Source organism: Nicotiana attenuata, unplaced genomic scaffold (assembly GCF_001879085.1).
Source record: "Nicotiana attenuata strain UT unplaced genomic scaffold, NIATTr2, whole genome shotgun sequence".
In the NCBI taxonomy this organism is placed as follows: domain Eukaryota; kingdom Viridiplantae; phylum Streptophyta; class Magnoliopsida; order Solanales; family Solanaceae; genus Nicotiana; species Nicotiana attenuata.
Genome location: NW_017670409.1, coordinates 716,363 through 732,619, shown reverse-complemented (window position 1 = coordinate 732,619; position 16,257 = coordinate 716,363). Strand labels below are relative to the sequence as shown.

Genomic DNA, 16,257 nt, shown 5'->3' with positions numbered 1-16,257 from the left:
CTCCTGTAGCCTCTAATAATGACGTGACCAATGATCTCCAAATCTCCACTTCTGCCTCGCCACTTCCTCCTACGTCGCCTACACCTACTACCTCCTCAAACACCCTCTCAAACTTAGACCACCTACTACCACAATCCAATGAACCAAACCAACCACCAGGTCGTATGGTTACCAGATCCCAGAATAACATTTTCAAGCCAAAACAAGTATTTGACTATCTTGCTACCTCCTCACTTACTTCCCTGCCCCTCACTCCTAGCACTGTTAAACAAGCACAAAAATATCCCCAGTGGTGTGAAGCTATGAGTGAAGAGTACGATGCCCTTATGCGAAATAAAACATGGACTCTTGTGCCATCTAACACTGCTCAAAATATTGTAGGTTGCAAATGGGTGTTTCGCTTGAAACACAATGCTGATGGATCCATTCAATGCTTCTTGTTGCCAAACGATTTCATCAATGTCCCGGGATTGATTTTCATGCTACCTTCAGCCCAGTGGTTAAACACACTACCATCCGGCTAATACTTTCTTTGGCAATCACTTATAAGTGGCCCTTACATCAACTTGACGTCAACAACGCATTCTTATAAGGTAAGCTTGAGGAAACTATTTTCATGCAACAACCACAAGGCTTCATTGATCCTACCTATCCAAATCATGTATGCCGTCTTCCAGTGGCGGATCCAAGATTTCGAAGTCGTGGGTGCTCGAAAATAAAAATTATAAAAAAAAGAGGAAATACAAGTTTAGTTGTGGGTGCTCACTCAATACTTATTCGAGTTTTTGGTTAATTGTCTATGTAAATCTACTAGATCTAGTCAAAGATAATGGGTGCTTGAGCACCCATAATGATCTATGTAGATCCGTCACTGCCGTCTTCACAAGCCAATTTATGGTTTGCGTCAAGCTCCACGCGCGTGGTATAATGCGCTCATGCAGTTTCTATGTTCTTGTGGATTTCGCAGAGCTTATTCTAACACATCCCTCTTTATCTATAACTCATCCACTGCCTTGATCTATGTTCTCATCTATGTGGATGATATTATTATTACTGGGCCATCAACTTCTCAGATTCTTGACGTTATCTCCAAGCTTGGCAGTAGGTTCTCATTAAAGGATCTTGGCCCCTTGCACTTTTTCTTAAACATTGAAGTTGTTCCACTTGACAATGGTCTTCTTCTCACTCAAAGTAAGTTCATAGCTGAACTTTTAAGTCGTTTCAACATGCTGGACACAAAGGGAGTCTCAACACCTATGTCCTCAACTGAACCACTCTTGCTTAATGATGGTTCACCTCCTACAAATTCCAAGGAATATCGACAGGTAATAGGTGCTCTCCAATACCTTAAAAACCCCAGACCGGACATATCATTTGCCGTCAACCGGCTTGCCCAGTTTATGCACCTTCCATCTATTAAGCATTGGCAGGCTGCCAAGCATCTTCTTCGCTACTTGAAGCAGACAATAACCCTTGGACTACACATTAATCATTCTGACACAACCAGGCTCACAGCTTACTCTGATGCTGATTGGGGTAGTGATCCAGATTCTCGTGTCTCCACGTCGGCTTACATTATTTTTCATGGTCGTACACCTATAAGCTGGAGTTCCAAAATATAACGCACTGTTGCTCGCTCCTCAACTGAAGCTGAATACCGTGCAGTTGCTTCCACAGTTGCTGAGCTCAAATGGTTAACCCACCTGCATAATGAGCTCCATCTTCCCCTCAAGCACACTCCCACAGTGCTTTGTGACAACATCGGTGTCATATATCTTTGCAAAAACCCAATATTCATAGTCGCATGAAACATGTTGCTATTGATTTCCACTTCGTTCGTGATCAAGTTGAAAAGAAAGAGATTATAGTCTGCCATACTTCCTCTGCTGAACAACTTGTTGATGCTCTAACAAAACCATTGCCGAAGAAGAAGTTTACAGAGTTGGTTTCCAAGATCGATCTTCGTCCGGCAGTACCGATCTTGCGGGGGCATATAGAAGATAATCACGGCTAACAACTTCTCAAATGGATAATTCCTTTTGAACTCAAATACTTATCTGTATAGATTTATCTTATCTTTGTAGACTCCTATTCTCCCAAGCTCATTGTACTCTTGTATTATAAATAGTTGATCTCAGTTATGCAAATATATAACAGTTCCATCATAACTCTTGTGCTTTTAAAACTTTGTTGGATTCTTTCGTGTCTCTCGCCTCTATATAGTAGTTTCTCCATGCAATAATAACTTTATTAAGCTCAATCATTTTCGTCAGAGTTCATTCAATTGTTGCAATTTGATCTGATCTGTACAAAAAGGACATATATATATATATATATATATATATATATATATATATGAGTGACATTAATATTTCCTTAACATTGTAATCCAAGGAAGAACTATATCTATTTACTGATGTTGACTTTATTTAATTTTACTCTCAATGTTCTTCCTCAGTTTTATCCATGAGCACATAATTTTTGCCCAACTAAAAATACTCCTACAAAATTCACAAAATAGGTTTTTCTAATTATTTTAATTTTTATAGAATTTTTAGGAATTTCTTGTTAAATTGTTGTTTACCTTTAGTTGCATATTTAACACTTTAAAATCATGATAAAAATACCAAAAATGTCTAAAATATTTCATGTATAGCATTTTAGGTCTTAATTGCATTTAGGATTTAATTACATAAGTGAATTGCATTATTAAACAAAAAAATCAAAAAAAAATTCATCATTTTTACATTTTTACCTTTTAGTTGCAAATTATTAATGTTAGTCTTAAGTTAATTAATTATTTTTATGTTAAAAATAGACAATTAATTTGATCTTACAAATTAGATTTGATGTAGGACTTAGTTTAGGATTTTAATTAATTTTATTAAGCTAAAAATCAAGAAAAAGAAAAGAAGAGAAAAGTTTGCTTGATTTCGTATCGGGCCACAACCATTTTCAGTGGCCCAATTGCCCCAAAATTACCCCCCCCCCCAAGTCAGGCCAGCCCAAACACTTCCACCTCTGACCCGCCCAAACCGAACCGACCCCTTGATCCAAACACCTTAATCCAATGGCCCATATCTTTCCCCCAAATAAATATAAGCCAAATCTTTCCTCAAACCCTAAACCTAAATCCCAACACCCCCAAACGGCGCCCCACCCATTCAAACCCTTCTGCCGCCGCTTCTACACCCAAACTCGCAAACGAGTTGCGGTTGCTTCGCAAGCAATACTCAACGGTGGAATCAGGCGAGTTCACTCGCCCAAACTCGTGCACATGGTCCCACTCTTATATTCCTTCCACGTCACCCGAATCTATAACGACCTCTGACAACAAGAACATTCTCTTCCCATTTCATGTGGCTTTGAGAATGATTTTTGAATTAATGGGAGCCGTGGATTGACTATGAATCAATCCTTTCCTTCCATTTGTCTCAAAATCATTCACAAAAAGAATCAGAGAGCTTTGGTTTTTTTTGGAGAATTTTATGATTTTTGGAGGTTTTTGGATTTTTCTTTAGGACTTTTTTGGGAATTTCTTGGAGAACAAGAGGAAGTTTCTAGGTGGTCTATATAAGGGACGTTTCTTGGAGAAGAGGGGAGGAGGATTGGAGAGTGAGCGATCTATATTTGAGGTCTGGACAAAAATTGAAAAAAAAAAAGAAAATTAGGTTTCTTCTTCTTTTACTGTTCAATTCTTCAGCGAAATTAAGAAGCTTTTGAGTTTTTATTCTCTTGTTGCTTCAAGAAATCAGAAAACAAAAACAAAAAAAAAGAAAAATAGTTCATGTTACTTCGTTTCAATTTCTGGTTTTAATTCAAAAATGGAGTGTGATTGAGGATTACCGTGGAGTCGAAGTCGTCGTTCGAGGATAGCTCGTGGTTTCTGTCGAGTCTAAGATTTCAATAGCCGGTTTTCCATTCACGTCCATCCTCAAGTCTCGTTTCTGCTTGTATCCTCTATTTCTGGAAATATATATTGGAAAATTCTCATTTCAGGTATTCCTTTATTCCCCACTGTCGTTTATTGTTTTGGCGTGCATCAAACTATGATGAGAGCTTTGGATAAAAATGATTGAATTCGAGTATTACAAGGAGCGGATTTTTGCAGGTTCCGAATGTTGTTAATTCTAGATGAATTCATTTCGATATGGGTGTGTTCTGTTAATCGTTGTGCTTTAAATATGATCACGCTCAACTGAGTCTCGCAAAAGACTACGCGGGCGTTGCAAATATAATCTGAGTATTTATGCCCAGAGTCGAACCCACAGGGACTTAACCTATCAATTACTTTTGTTGGACTTACTAAATTCTATAGAATCAACTTCCCCAAACGTTGTAAATAACAGTTGATGGTAATTCTAACAACTAAAACTGAAAGTAAATAAACAGCTAAAAATTAACTATGCTTGATTTGTAAACAATTGGAATAGGTCTAAGGTAATGGTTTCCCCCGTTGTTGATTTCCTTGGTTGTATGTTTCTTATAGCGTTGACTTAGCTGCATCTTCAATCATGAACTCTCCAGCTATCATAAATCTCTCTCAAGCAATTATGATAATTTACTAGACGCACTCTCTCAAGCTACGCTAGCTAGATTCGCATTGCAGTTCACTTAGATTGCACCCGAGGTATCGTTATCTCTAATCCAACCTCTAAACCCTCGGTTATGACTCTCGTCTATACTCCGGGAGTGATGTTGTTCAAACAACTACCTAAATATGCACTCTCTCTCAAGTAGATACATAATAAATAGGCACAACTAATTGAGGGCTCTTCAATCAACTACAACAAGAATGTAGTTGAACAAATAGAGATTAACAACCAATCAAAACAATATTAACATCACAATAAATTCATCCCCAACGGGTTCCACCAAAACCTTAGATTAGAAAAGTTAGCTACTCATGAAAATAACAAAAATTACAAAAGAATTCATATTCAAAGGTAAAAGAACAAAGAAGAAGATTAAAGATTGATGCCCAATGATCCTCCTTGCCTCTTGCCCTTCCTTCTGATGTTTTCACTTCCAAAAATCATTCTCCTCTTTCTTGGCCGGCTTCCTTCGTTTAATATAGGGTTTAGGACTTAAAATCCCGTGTTTTGCACTTTGGTCCCTGAAGTTTACGCGTCCTTCCGCGGTCCTACCGCGGTTATGCCAGGACCGCGGCCAGAGTGGCCTTCAGAATCTGTAGCAGTGTTCTGCCGCGGTCCTACTGCGGTTACGCCCGGACAGCGGCAGACCAGCTTCAGTTCTGGTTTTGTCCCTTCGCTTGATGCACTTTGTGGATATTGTATGATTGGCCTCCTTTTCTCCGTAATTGATCCCAAAAGTACTCCACAGACTTCTTTTATTGGATATAGCCTGCAAAGCATGAAAAGCACTAATCAGAGCATTTTGTTATCACTTTTTACCGTAAAAGCTATACAAAAATGTGGTTCTTTAGGGCCTAATTATAGTCTAATTTACCTATTATCAACACCCCACACTTAAATCTTTGCTCGTCCTCGAGCAAGTTGAACCACACTTCTAGGCCTAATCGTTTGATGCGTTACCCTATTTATGTCACACCCGCCATTATAAAAGAACAACCTAAGCAGTGCAACAGCCACACCTCAAGTGAAGACTCTAATGCCATGCCACACTCGTGCTTACTCTATGTACTCTAAACAGAGGTGAAGACTTGCTTTTTCTTCCGGAGTTACATGCCCTCACATCACATTTTTTAGAGAAGTTCCACACACATAAAATCAAACAACAAAGAACTATAGATAGAACGAATTCACTCACTCTCAGCAAGAACATTCACATGACACACAGATACACCATAAGCTTGCCCTTAGTGTAATACTCTACTAATCGAGTTGTTCAGTCTAAGATCAATTGGGCTTCATTTGGTTGGTATAGTGACTAACCTCCCTAAGCACTTTTAATACAATAGTTCCCCTTATTCCAATTTCCATGTTCAGCCCAGTCATTCTTCCACACTTGTTTCATAAGCTACCCCCCACTTTTCCTAGGTGCAACTGGCTTTTTCTTGCCATTCAATATTTTAGGACCACCTATTTACAAGGTCCTTCTTCTATTATTCAAATTTTTTTTAAGAACCATTGCACCATTCAAGTATTTTCCTGATTTTCCTTTTCCCACTCCATTACCACCCCACACTTTGACTTTTATATGATCTTTAACGATTCAAGTGCTTCTAGGAGGTAAAGGTTCAAAAAGTCAAGCTATTCAAACACAGGGATGTAGGTTATTGTAAGGTTATCAAAGAAACAGGCTTCAGGCTCGAAGGGGTTAACTATGGTAATATGTACAGGTGGATTCATAATTATATAGGACACACAAAGAAATGCCTAAATCATCTCTAAGACCAAACAACTTCTATTTCGCTTTGCACACACACAGGTCAAGTTCTAGGTATCGCATGCAAGCACAGAATACATGTATTACCTCACACACACTTGGCATGTAACTCATTCCGAATTAGTTTGTCAACACACTCACGTGAGCGTTCAAGTAAGACAAGGTGTGCAAAATTAAGGCATAAGATTAAGAGTCTACAAGTGAGCCTAGACGTCGCACCCTCAAGTTCGTTTTAGTTATTTGCAGGTATGTACACTACGGGATGCATTCTTGCCCTCACCCATCTTAGCCCAAGAGAGTCCTAAGGGCCCTAAAAAATATTAAAGAAAAATCTACCTAACCCGGTTCAAGAAAAGCCCTTGGAAAAGAACCATGGTCAACAGAAAAACCAAGGGGGAATTACTACACTACCTAAAAAGAAAATAAAATAAATAAATAAAATCTTTTTGGCTTTTTTTTAATTATTAGACTACTTCCCTCAAGAATACTGTCTAAGTGGTCCGTCATCAGAAAGAGTCTCCTACATTTTCTAGATTTTTTTTATCCGACCTTAGCCCTCAAGAAACCCGTCGACAAGTGTCCGTCGTTGGGCCAAGTCAGTGACATCTAAGATAAGTCCAAACAATTATGCACAAAAACAGAGGCACAGAACTACAACATACTTAATGCATATATACACTAACAATACACAACACTAAATCAAGTCTCCCACCCCACACAAAAAGAATATGGCATGTCCCCATGTCATAAAACAAATAAAGTGCAGAAGGGTAAGAAAACTTCCCTGGTCATAACTCGGAGTCGGAGACGGTGTTGAGGTCCATTTTACAAGCCCTCCCTATAGCGCGGAACCAAGCCATCATCCGGCTCTCAGACCTGGCCTATCGTCTAGACATGGCATCCAAACGTACATGCAGGCCATCTACCGAGGTGCGAAGTTCTGCCACCTCTTCCTCCAAAGAAGGCAACCTGGGTCGGCTAGAGTGTGATCTAGAGAACCCCACCCCAGTCTGGGGTCGCCGAGAGGATCCGGCTACATCATAAGATCTCCTGGGTGGTGCCATGGGTGCTGGGGCATCATCATCGTCGTCAAGCTCAATGGGTGTGGGTGCATCTCTGCCCACTGTGATCTTCGCAGCTCTGAATGCTGCTCTTGTGGCCACAGTTCCATCCGTAGGACTGGCGGGGACATCAGCCAACAGACATAACCTCATCACAAGTGACGGGAAGTAAAACCCCTTAGATATCAGAGGTGACCGAAGGAACATTTCATCTCCAATGAGTTTCGCTACATCAAAGTCCTTCTTGGTTACGAAGCACCAAACCAATAGAGCTCGTAAGCTGTTCACATCTGACGTGTTGCCCGTGGGCAATAACCTGCTGCAAATAATGGTAAACCAGCACTTAGCCTCCTATGTGAACGACCTGGAATGAAGGGTCATGTACTCCTGTATCCAGACTGGCCGTCCCCCTAAGCATATTGTCTCAATCAGAGTGTCCCAATCGACCCCTGGGGAGTGGTGGTAATAATCAGTTTCACCAGTGAACGGAGGCAGCTGCAAGACCTGGCGAATCTTCAGTAATGAAGCATCTACCACTTTTCCCCGCACAATCACAGAACGACACATATGTTCCGGGCAGTTCGCATAGAACTCCCGGACCATCATTGGATTGGCCGTTTCAGGTTCCTCGAACAAGAACTCCATCCCCCTCCGTCTGATTTCCTCGTACATGTCCGGTTTTTCTACACGGAGGGCATCCCTGTCAATAGCAATCTTAGGGACAAAGCTTTTTGTAGCTTTAGCATGAAACCTGTCCTCTGCCTCATGTGACTCGAACCGGGTGGCATCATACGTCGGCAATACGGAAGTGCTTTCCGTATTTCTACGCTTCTTTCGGACCATAGTACTTGAAAATTACAGCGGAGTCTTGGGGAAAAAGTGAAGAGGGACAGCTTTGGGGGTGTTTTGGAGAGGTAGGGGGTGCGGTTTTGGCAAGGGGGTTGTATATGGGAGAAGAGAAAGTTGTGTATGGGTCAGTGGGGTGGTGGATTTGGTTGGAGGAAAGGAAGAAGAAGAAGGAATAAAAATGGGGGCTTTGGGTATTGGGAAGAAGAAGAAAGAAGAAAGAGGAGAGAAGATGAGAGAAGAGGAGAGAATAGGCGGGTGTTATGGGGAGGGTGGGGTTAGGTTAGGTTAATTAAAGGAGGAAAAGAGAGGGAAAAAAATTAAAAGAATTTCTGCAGATGTACCTGGGCCCGCTCTGACCTACCGCGGTTACACCGTGACCGCGGTGAACCTTCATCAGAGAGGATCTCTGACCACGTTCCTACTGCAGTTACGCCGTGACCGCGGTCTGGGCCTGTTCCTGGATGCCAATTTCGGGGTTCTTTTCATTGTTTTGCCCCTTAGGCACTATTTTTACCTCTTTTAATGCCTACCTTACCCATGTTATGCCTAGGCTCGTGATGCAAAGTCCTCCGCACTATCCTGCATATATACAATATGTTAGAAATTATACTATCGTGGGTTGCCTCCAATGAAGTGCCTGATTTAATGTCGGGGCACGACGCAGCACGAGCGCAATTAAGAATCGCTCAACCTTTTTGGTTCATCGAGATGTACCACAGACAACTCTTTCAGTTCATCCACTCCCACATACATTTTAAGTCTTTGCCCATTAACCTTGAAGGTGTTGGTGCCGTTCTCACTTGTTATCTCCACAGCTCCAGATGGGAACATTTGTACTACTCTAAATGGTCCTGATCATCGGGACTTTAACTTACCCGAAAACAATCTCAATCTTGAATAATACAGTAATACCTTATCACCGGGTTTGAAATCCCTGTCCACAATGTGTTTATCATGCATCTTCTTCATTCTTTCCTTGATAGCCTCGTGCTTTCAAAGGCTTGATATCCAAATTCTTCCAGCTCATGCAACTCTGTCAGTCGATTTTGTCCAGCTGCGTCAGGATTCATGTTCAATTGCTTTAGTGCCCACCAAGCTCGATGTTCTAGCTCGACAGGCAGGTGACAGGCCTTCCCCAAATACCAACTTGTATGGCGACATACCTATTGGTGTTTTGAACGCAGTTTTGCAGGCCCAAAGTGCGTCATCAAGCTTCTTTGCCCAATCAATTCCTGTGGCATTCACCGTCTTGGTTAGTATACTTTTTATCTCCCTGTTGGACACTTCAACCTGCCCACTGGTTTGCGGATGGTAAGGGGTGGCCACCTTGTGGCGTACATCATATTTTGCAAGTAGTTTCTCGAAGGCTCTATTACAGAAGTGAGTGCCCCCGTCACTGATGATCGCTCTTGGTGTCCCAAACCTTGTGAATATGTTCTTTTTCAGAAATCCTACCACCACTCTTGCATCATTAGTGGGCAACGCTGCAGCCTCTACCCATTTAGACACGTAGTCCACAACAACAAGGATGTACTTATTGCCAAATGAGCTGACAAACGGACCCATAAAGTCAATCCCCGAAACATCAAACACCTCTACCTCTTGAATCGGGTTCATTGGTATCTCATGGCGACGGGAAATGTTTCCCGTCCGCTGGCATTCATTGCAGCCCTTGACCCAGAGGTGTGCATCTCTAAACACAGTTGGCCAAAAGAATCCGGCCTCTAGCACTTTCGCAGCTGTCCTGACCCCTCCATAATGTCCTCGCATATGGCGTATGCTGATGCGTGACAAGCCTGCAAAATTGAAAATTGTTCTATCTCGGGGACACACCTCCGGATAATATTATCAACACATATTCTAAACAAATGAGGCTCGTCCCAATAATACATGCGGCAATCACGAAAGAACTTTTTCTTTAGGACAGATGAAAGGTCATATGGAACTATACCGCAGGCCAAGTAGTTTGCAAAATCTGCATACCATGGCGCATCTTCCAAAGTAGCTGCGAGCAGCTGCTCATCTGGAAAGGTTTCCAGAATCTCTTCGACCTCGACTGATTTTCCAGCTCCTTCAAGTCGTGATAGATGATCAGCGACTTGATTTTCTGTGCCCTTACGGTCATGAATTTCGAGGTCGAATTCTTGCAACAGCAGCACCCAACGAATTAGGCGCGGCTTGGACTCCTTCTTCTCAATTAGGTACCTAAGAGCTACATAGTCAATGTATACAATTACCTTGGAACCAATCAGATATGATCGGAACTTGTCAAAAGCAAACACCACCGCTAACATCTCCTTCTCCATCACAGTGTAGTTGAGCTGTACACCGCTTAGCGTTCTGCTTGCGTAATAAATTGGATGCATCAGCTTATCTTTTCCCTGCCCCAAGACTGCTCCTATAGCATAATCGTTTGCGTCGCACATGAGCTCCCAGTGGTTGCTCCCAGTGGGTGTTGCTCCCAGTGGGGTGCAACAATGATGGGTGCAGTTACCAACCTCTTATTCAGTTCCTCAAATGCCAACCTGCAATCATTAGAAAACACAAAGGGCTGATCCTTTTCAAGGAGTTTGCATAATGGGTTAGCAATTTTGGAAAAATCTTTTATGAAATACCGGTAGCACCCGGCGTGCCCAAGAAAGCTTCTCACCGCCTTGACGGAAGTGGGCGGTGGTAGCTTTTCAATCACGTCAACCTTAGCATGGTCAACCTCAATTCCTTTTTTGGACACTCGATGTCCCAGGACTATCCCTTCTTGTACCATAAAATGGCACTTCTCCCAGTTTAGCACTAAGTTTGTCTCCACACATATTTTGAGCACTCTGCTTAAGTTGTGAGGACAGTCTTCGAATGAATCTCCCACCACGGAGAAATCATCCATAAAGACTTCCATAATATCCTCCACCATATCTGTGAAGATGGCTAACATGCACCGTTGAAAAGTCGCTGGTGCATTGCAAAGCCCAAAGGGCATTCTCCGAAAGGCAAAGATGCCATACGGACAGGTGAAAGATGTTTTCTCTCTATCTTCGGGGGCTATTGATATCTGATTGTACCCCGAATATCCATCCAAGAAACAAAAGTGCGATCTTCCGGCCAGCCTGTCCAACATTTGGTCAATGAAAGGTAAGGGAAAGTGGTCCTTTTGGGTGGCGGTGTTCAATTTCCGGTAATCCATGCAAATTAGCCACCCTGTGACTGTACGAGTTGAGATCAACTCATTGTTGTCATTTTTCACAACAGTCATTCCCCCCTTTTTCAGCACATATTGGACAGGGCTGACCCAATTACTATCAGAGATGGGGAAGATGATTCCCGCATCTAGCCATTTTATTACTTCCTTCTTTACAATCTCTTTCATGTTTGGGTTCAGCCTTTGCTGATGTTCCCTGGAAGGTTTGTGCCCCTCTTCCAGGAGAATCTTATGCATACAAAAGGCTGGGCTGATACCCTTTATGTCTGCCATGGTCCAGCCAATGGCAGTCTTGTTTTCTTGCAGTACCTGTAAGAGTCGTTCTACCTGCACATCTAGCAAACCGGATGATATAATAACAGGCAAGGTCGAATCAGGCCCAAGAACACATACCTGAGGTGATTTGGGAGTGGCTTTAGCTCCAGTTTGGGTGGTTCTTCTATTGATGGCTTTGCTGGAGGTGTAGCCCTTTTTTCTAATTCAAGGGACTCAAATTGAGGTTCCCTTGTCCAGAATCCTCGGCCTTCAAGTGCCATGACCCATTCAGCTAACCCTTCACCATCCATCTCTTCTAGATTTTTCAGACATGCATCCAATGGGTCATTCACAGCCAGGGTCGCGTCGTCCTCTTGCAGAATCACATCTACTGCATCCACTAAAGAGCAATTAGCATATTCGCTGGGTCTTCTCATAGATTGCTGAACATTGAATATGACTTCTTCATCGTTCGGTCTCATTTTTAGTTCCCCAATCTCACAATCGATCAGTGCTCTGCCAGTCGCCAAAAATGGTCTACCCAGAATGAGAGGTATCTCCTCATCTGCCTGGCAGTCCACGATAACAAAGTCTGCTGGGAACACAAACTTCCCCACTTGCACCAACACATCATCAAGAATACCAATTGGCCTTTTCACCGTGCGATCAGCCAGCTGTAGCAGCATAGAAGTCGGTCTAGCTCTGCCGATGCCCAATTTAGTGTACACAGCCAGTGGCATCAGATTTATGCTGGCCCCCAGATCACATAAGGCCTTTGCAAAGGCGTAGCTCCCAATTGTGCACGGAATAGTGAAACTACCTGGATCAGACATCTTTTGAGCCATCGGTCTTGTCACTACTGCGCTGCAGGTCTGTGTGAGGGTCACAGTGGAAAGATCCTGAAAATCAAACTTTCGTGACATTAAATCTTTCATCATCTTTGCATAACCGGGCATCTCCCTCAAAGCATCCATCAAAGGAATATTCAACTAAATCTGACGCAGCATCTCCATAAATTTCTTGTATTGAACTTCCTTCTTTTGTTTAACCAGTCTCTGAGGGAAGGGTGCAGGTATCACCCTTTGTGCATTGCTTGCTGGCTTCTCTATGTTGGAATTTTCTGGCACAAGAGGTGCCACCTGTTCTGCAGCTTGCTCATTCATCTTTTCTTTCTCCTGACTCTGCTCAACCACCACTTCAGTAAGCTCTGTTGGATCCTCCACCTCTAACGGAACTGGAGCGACTGTCGTACTCTCATTCCTGGCTTGTAGATTCTCCTGTTCTCTATCTAAATCTCTCCCATTCCGGAGACTTACTGCCATCAGCTGATTTGGGTTTTGCTCCTTGGGGTTTATGTTAGTGTCTGCAGGCAAGGTTCCCTGAGGACGGTTGTTCAAAGCCATGGACAGCTGTCCCAGTGCGTTTCTATGTTCTTTATGGCTGAATCATGCACTGCCAATTTTTCCTGCACTTTATTATTTGTCCCAATGAGTTGCTGAAGCATACCCCTGATTTCCACCATATTGTTATCTTGCTGCTGAGGAGGCGGTTGATAAACTAATTGTTGCTGATTTTGCTGTGGATAGCCCTGTGGTTTCTGATATGGTACTGGCACTAATTGGTTTTGAGGGTGCATACCCCCAGGCTGTTGCATATTAGGCCTGTACTGCTGATTTTGCTGCGGTCTCCATTGCTGTGCTCCCTCTCTCTGCCCCCCATAGTTGTTGACATAATTCATATCTTCCCTTGCCCCTTGATTTTCGCCTTCTCCTCTCCATGAACACACATAAGACTGATTAATACAAGGTGTACACAGTCCTCCATTTGTTGTATCAACAATGTGCACCTGTTTTGTGCCCATCTCATCAATCTTCTTTGTTAATATGCTCATCTGGGTCATAAGTGTGGCCATATTCTCTGCATGTGAATTGTTTGGGTCAAGAGGAACTGAGTGCACTATGGGTGCCAGTGTTGTAGCTCTAGTCATCCACCCCGAATTTTGTGACATCTTGTCAAGAAGGATTTTGCACTCGGTGAATGTCGTACTCAATAATGCACCTCCCGCTGAAGCATCCACATTTGCTTTTAAATGGTCAGCTAGCCCTATGTAGAATCTCTGGCCGAGCATCTGGTCTGGAATGCCATGGTGAGGACACTTCACTATCATTCCTTTAAATCTTTCCCAAGTTTCTTGCAAGGACTCAGTCGGCTGCTGCTTAAACCGCAATATTTCATCAATCTGTCTTGCAGTCTTGTTTGGTGGATAGAACTTGTTCAGAAACTGCTTGACTAATTCCTCCCAGGTGGCAATGGAATTGATAGGGAGCGAATTTAACCAAGTCTGAGCTTTCCCGGTCACAGAGAACGGGAACAGGAGCATCTTGATAGCTTCCGGGGTCATATTTGGCTGCCTTTGGGTCACACAAATTGACAAAAAAAATTTCAGGTGTTGCTGAGGGTCTTCAATGTGTGATCCGGAGAACAATCCTTTATTCTGCAGTAGATGCAGCATGTTGTTGGTTATCTGGAAGGTCTCCGCTTGAATTGCGGGCACAACTATGGCAGTGGCCAAGTTATCAGTTGTGGGTTGTGCCCAGTCATAAAGTGCAGCTTCGGGCACAAGGGGTGACACTACTCTTACGTCGGGGTTTGCCGGCAGATCCCCAACGTTTCCAATGTTGTTTTCTGCGTCACCCATGTTAAATTCGAGCTGGTATGACTGATGTGATTGTTGCAGCCTCTTGTTAGCATGATTCAATGCCCTGAATATTTTCTCGGGGTCTGAAAGTCCTTCTAGTAGTTCTCTAGTCCTTGAGGAACTTCTAGGCATACACCTAATTTTCACAAGAGTTCAAACATTAGAATTTCAATGAACAGATTGGGTATAGAGAAAACTGACTACACTAAGAATTTTTGTACTTCTTTCAATTGTAATTGATAACACCGTTAAGTCCCCGGCAACGGCGCCAAAATTTGATAGCGCCAAACTATGCCTTATAAAAAGACACACACGGACGTTGCAAATATAGTCTGGGTATTTCTGCCCAGAGTCGAACCACAGAGAATTAACCTATCAATTACTCTGTCAGATTTACTAGATTCACACAGTCAATTTTCCCAAACTTTGTACTTCACAATTGATGATATATCTAACAACTAAACTGAAAGTAAATAAAGCTGGAAGTTAACTAAGCTTGCTTGTATATAATTGGATAAGATCTAAGCTAATGGTTTCCCCCGTTGTTAATTTCCTTGGTTGAATATGTATTATAACTCAGACTTAGTTGTCTCTTTCAATCATGAACGCTCTAGCTATCATAAATCTTTCTCAAGCAATTATGATAATTTACTAGACGCACTTTCTTAAGTTACGTTAGGTAGATTCACAAAACAGTTCACTTAGATTGCACCCGAGGTATCGTTATCTCTAAACCAACCTCTAAACCCTCGGTTATGACTCTCGTCTATACTCCGGGAGTGATGTTGTTCAAACAACTACCTAAATATGCACTCTCTCTCAAGCAAATACATACTAAATAGGGACGGATAATTGAGGGCCCCTTCAACTAACCACAATCGAAACATAGATGAACAAATAGAGATTAACAACCAATTCCAAATATATTAATATAACAACCAAGTCATCCCCAACGAGTTTCACCAAAACCTTAGGTTAAAGTATCTAGCTACTCATGACAATGGAAGATAAAACCAATAGATTATTCATAATGGAAGAATTGTAATAAAAATAGAAGAGAATAAAAAACTATGATGTTTTGGGTGATCTCTCACACTTGTTCATCTTCCAATAGTAATCTCCGAACTAAGCCTCCTCTATTGTGGGTGATTTTCTACATCTTATAAGGGTTTTACACCAAGTTTCCCCGAATTGACACTTTGGTCCCTGAACTTTCCGCGTCCTGCCACGGTCCTACCGCGGTTACGCCAGGACTGCGGCCAGAATGGCCTTCAGAATCTGCAGCACTGTTCTGTCGCGGTCCTACCGCGGTTACGCCCGGACAACGGCAGACCAGCTTCAGTTCTGGCTTTGTCCCTTTGCTTGGTGCACTTTGTGGATATTGTATGATTGGCCTCCTTTTCTCCGTAATTGATCCCAAAAGTACTCCACAAACTTCTTTTATTGGATATAGCATGCAAAGCATGAAAAGCACTAATCAGAGCATTTGGTTATCACTTTTTACCGTAAAAGCTATACAAAAATGTGGTTCTTTAGGGCCTAATTATAGTCCAATTTCGGCCGCTAACTTCATCTTTTGGATTTGGGCTCGTAAGGCTTCATTCTCTTTGGCCAACTTCTTTCTCTCACCCTCATCAGCCGCGGCTTGCACGCTATTTTCAAACCGGAGGTCTTGGACCTGTTTTTCCAATGCTCCTATGCGGGCCCTGTACTCATTTTCTTTAGCTAACCAAGCCCACTGTTCTTGCGATGACTCGACAAACTCCCGGATGTGAGGTCTTTTAGCTGGCCTTTCATGCTTATATTCTCTCCTATACCAAGCAAGGTATCCT

At 42.4% G+C, this 16,257-nt stretch overlaps 2 protein-coding genes across 2 annotated transcripts; one reads left to right on the top strand and one right to left on the bottom strand.

Moving 5' to 3' along the window:
- The first annotated feature begins 302 nt into the window (after positions 1-302).
- Positions 303-1,622, top strand: LOC109239027 (uncharacterized mitochondrial protein AtMg00810-like). The gene is made up of 2 exons (XM_019405531.1): positions 303-496; positions 968-1,622. Exons 1-2 carry the CDS (start codon positions 303-305, stop codon positions 1,620-1,622), a joined length of 849 nt encoding a protein of 282 aa, XP_019261076.1.
- A 7,332-nt stretch (positions 1,623-8,954) lies between these two features.
- LOC109239026 lies at positions 8,955-12,572 on the bottom strand. Its single transcript, XM_019405530.1, has 6 exons — positions 12,351-12,572; positions 12,059-12,296; positions 11,866-11,995; positions 10,778-10,804; positions 9,443-9,648; positions 8,955-9,130 (listed from the first exon to the last, which is right to left on the bottom strand). Exons 1-6 carry the CDS (start codon positions 12,570-12,572, stop codon positions 8,955-8,957), a joined length of 999 nt encoding a protein of 332 aa, XP_019261075.1.
- Between the last annotated feature and the right edge of the window lie 3,685 nt (positions 12,573-16,257).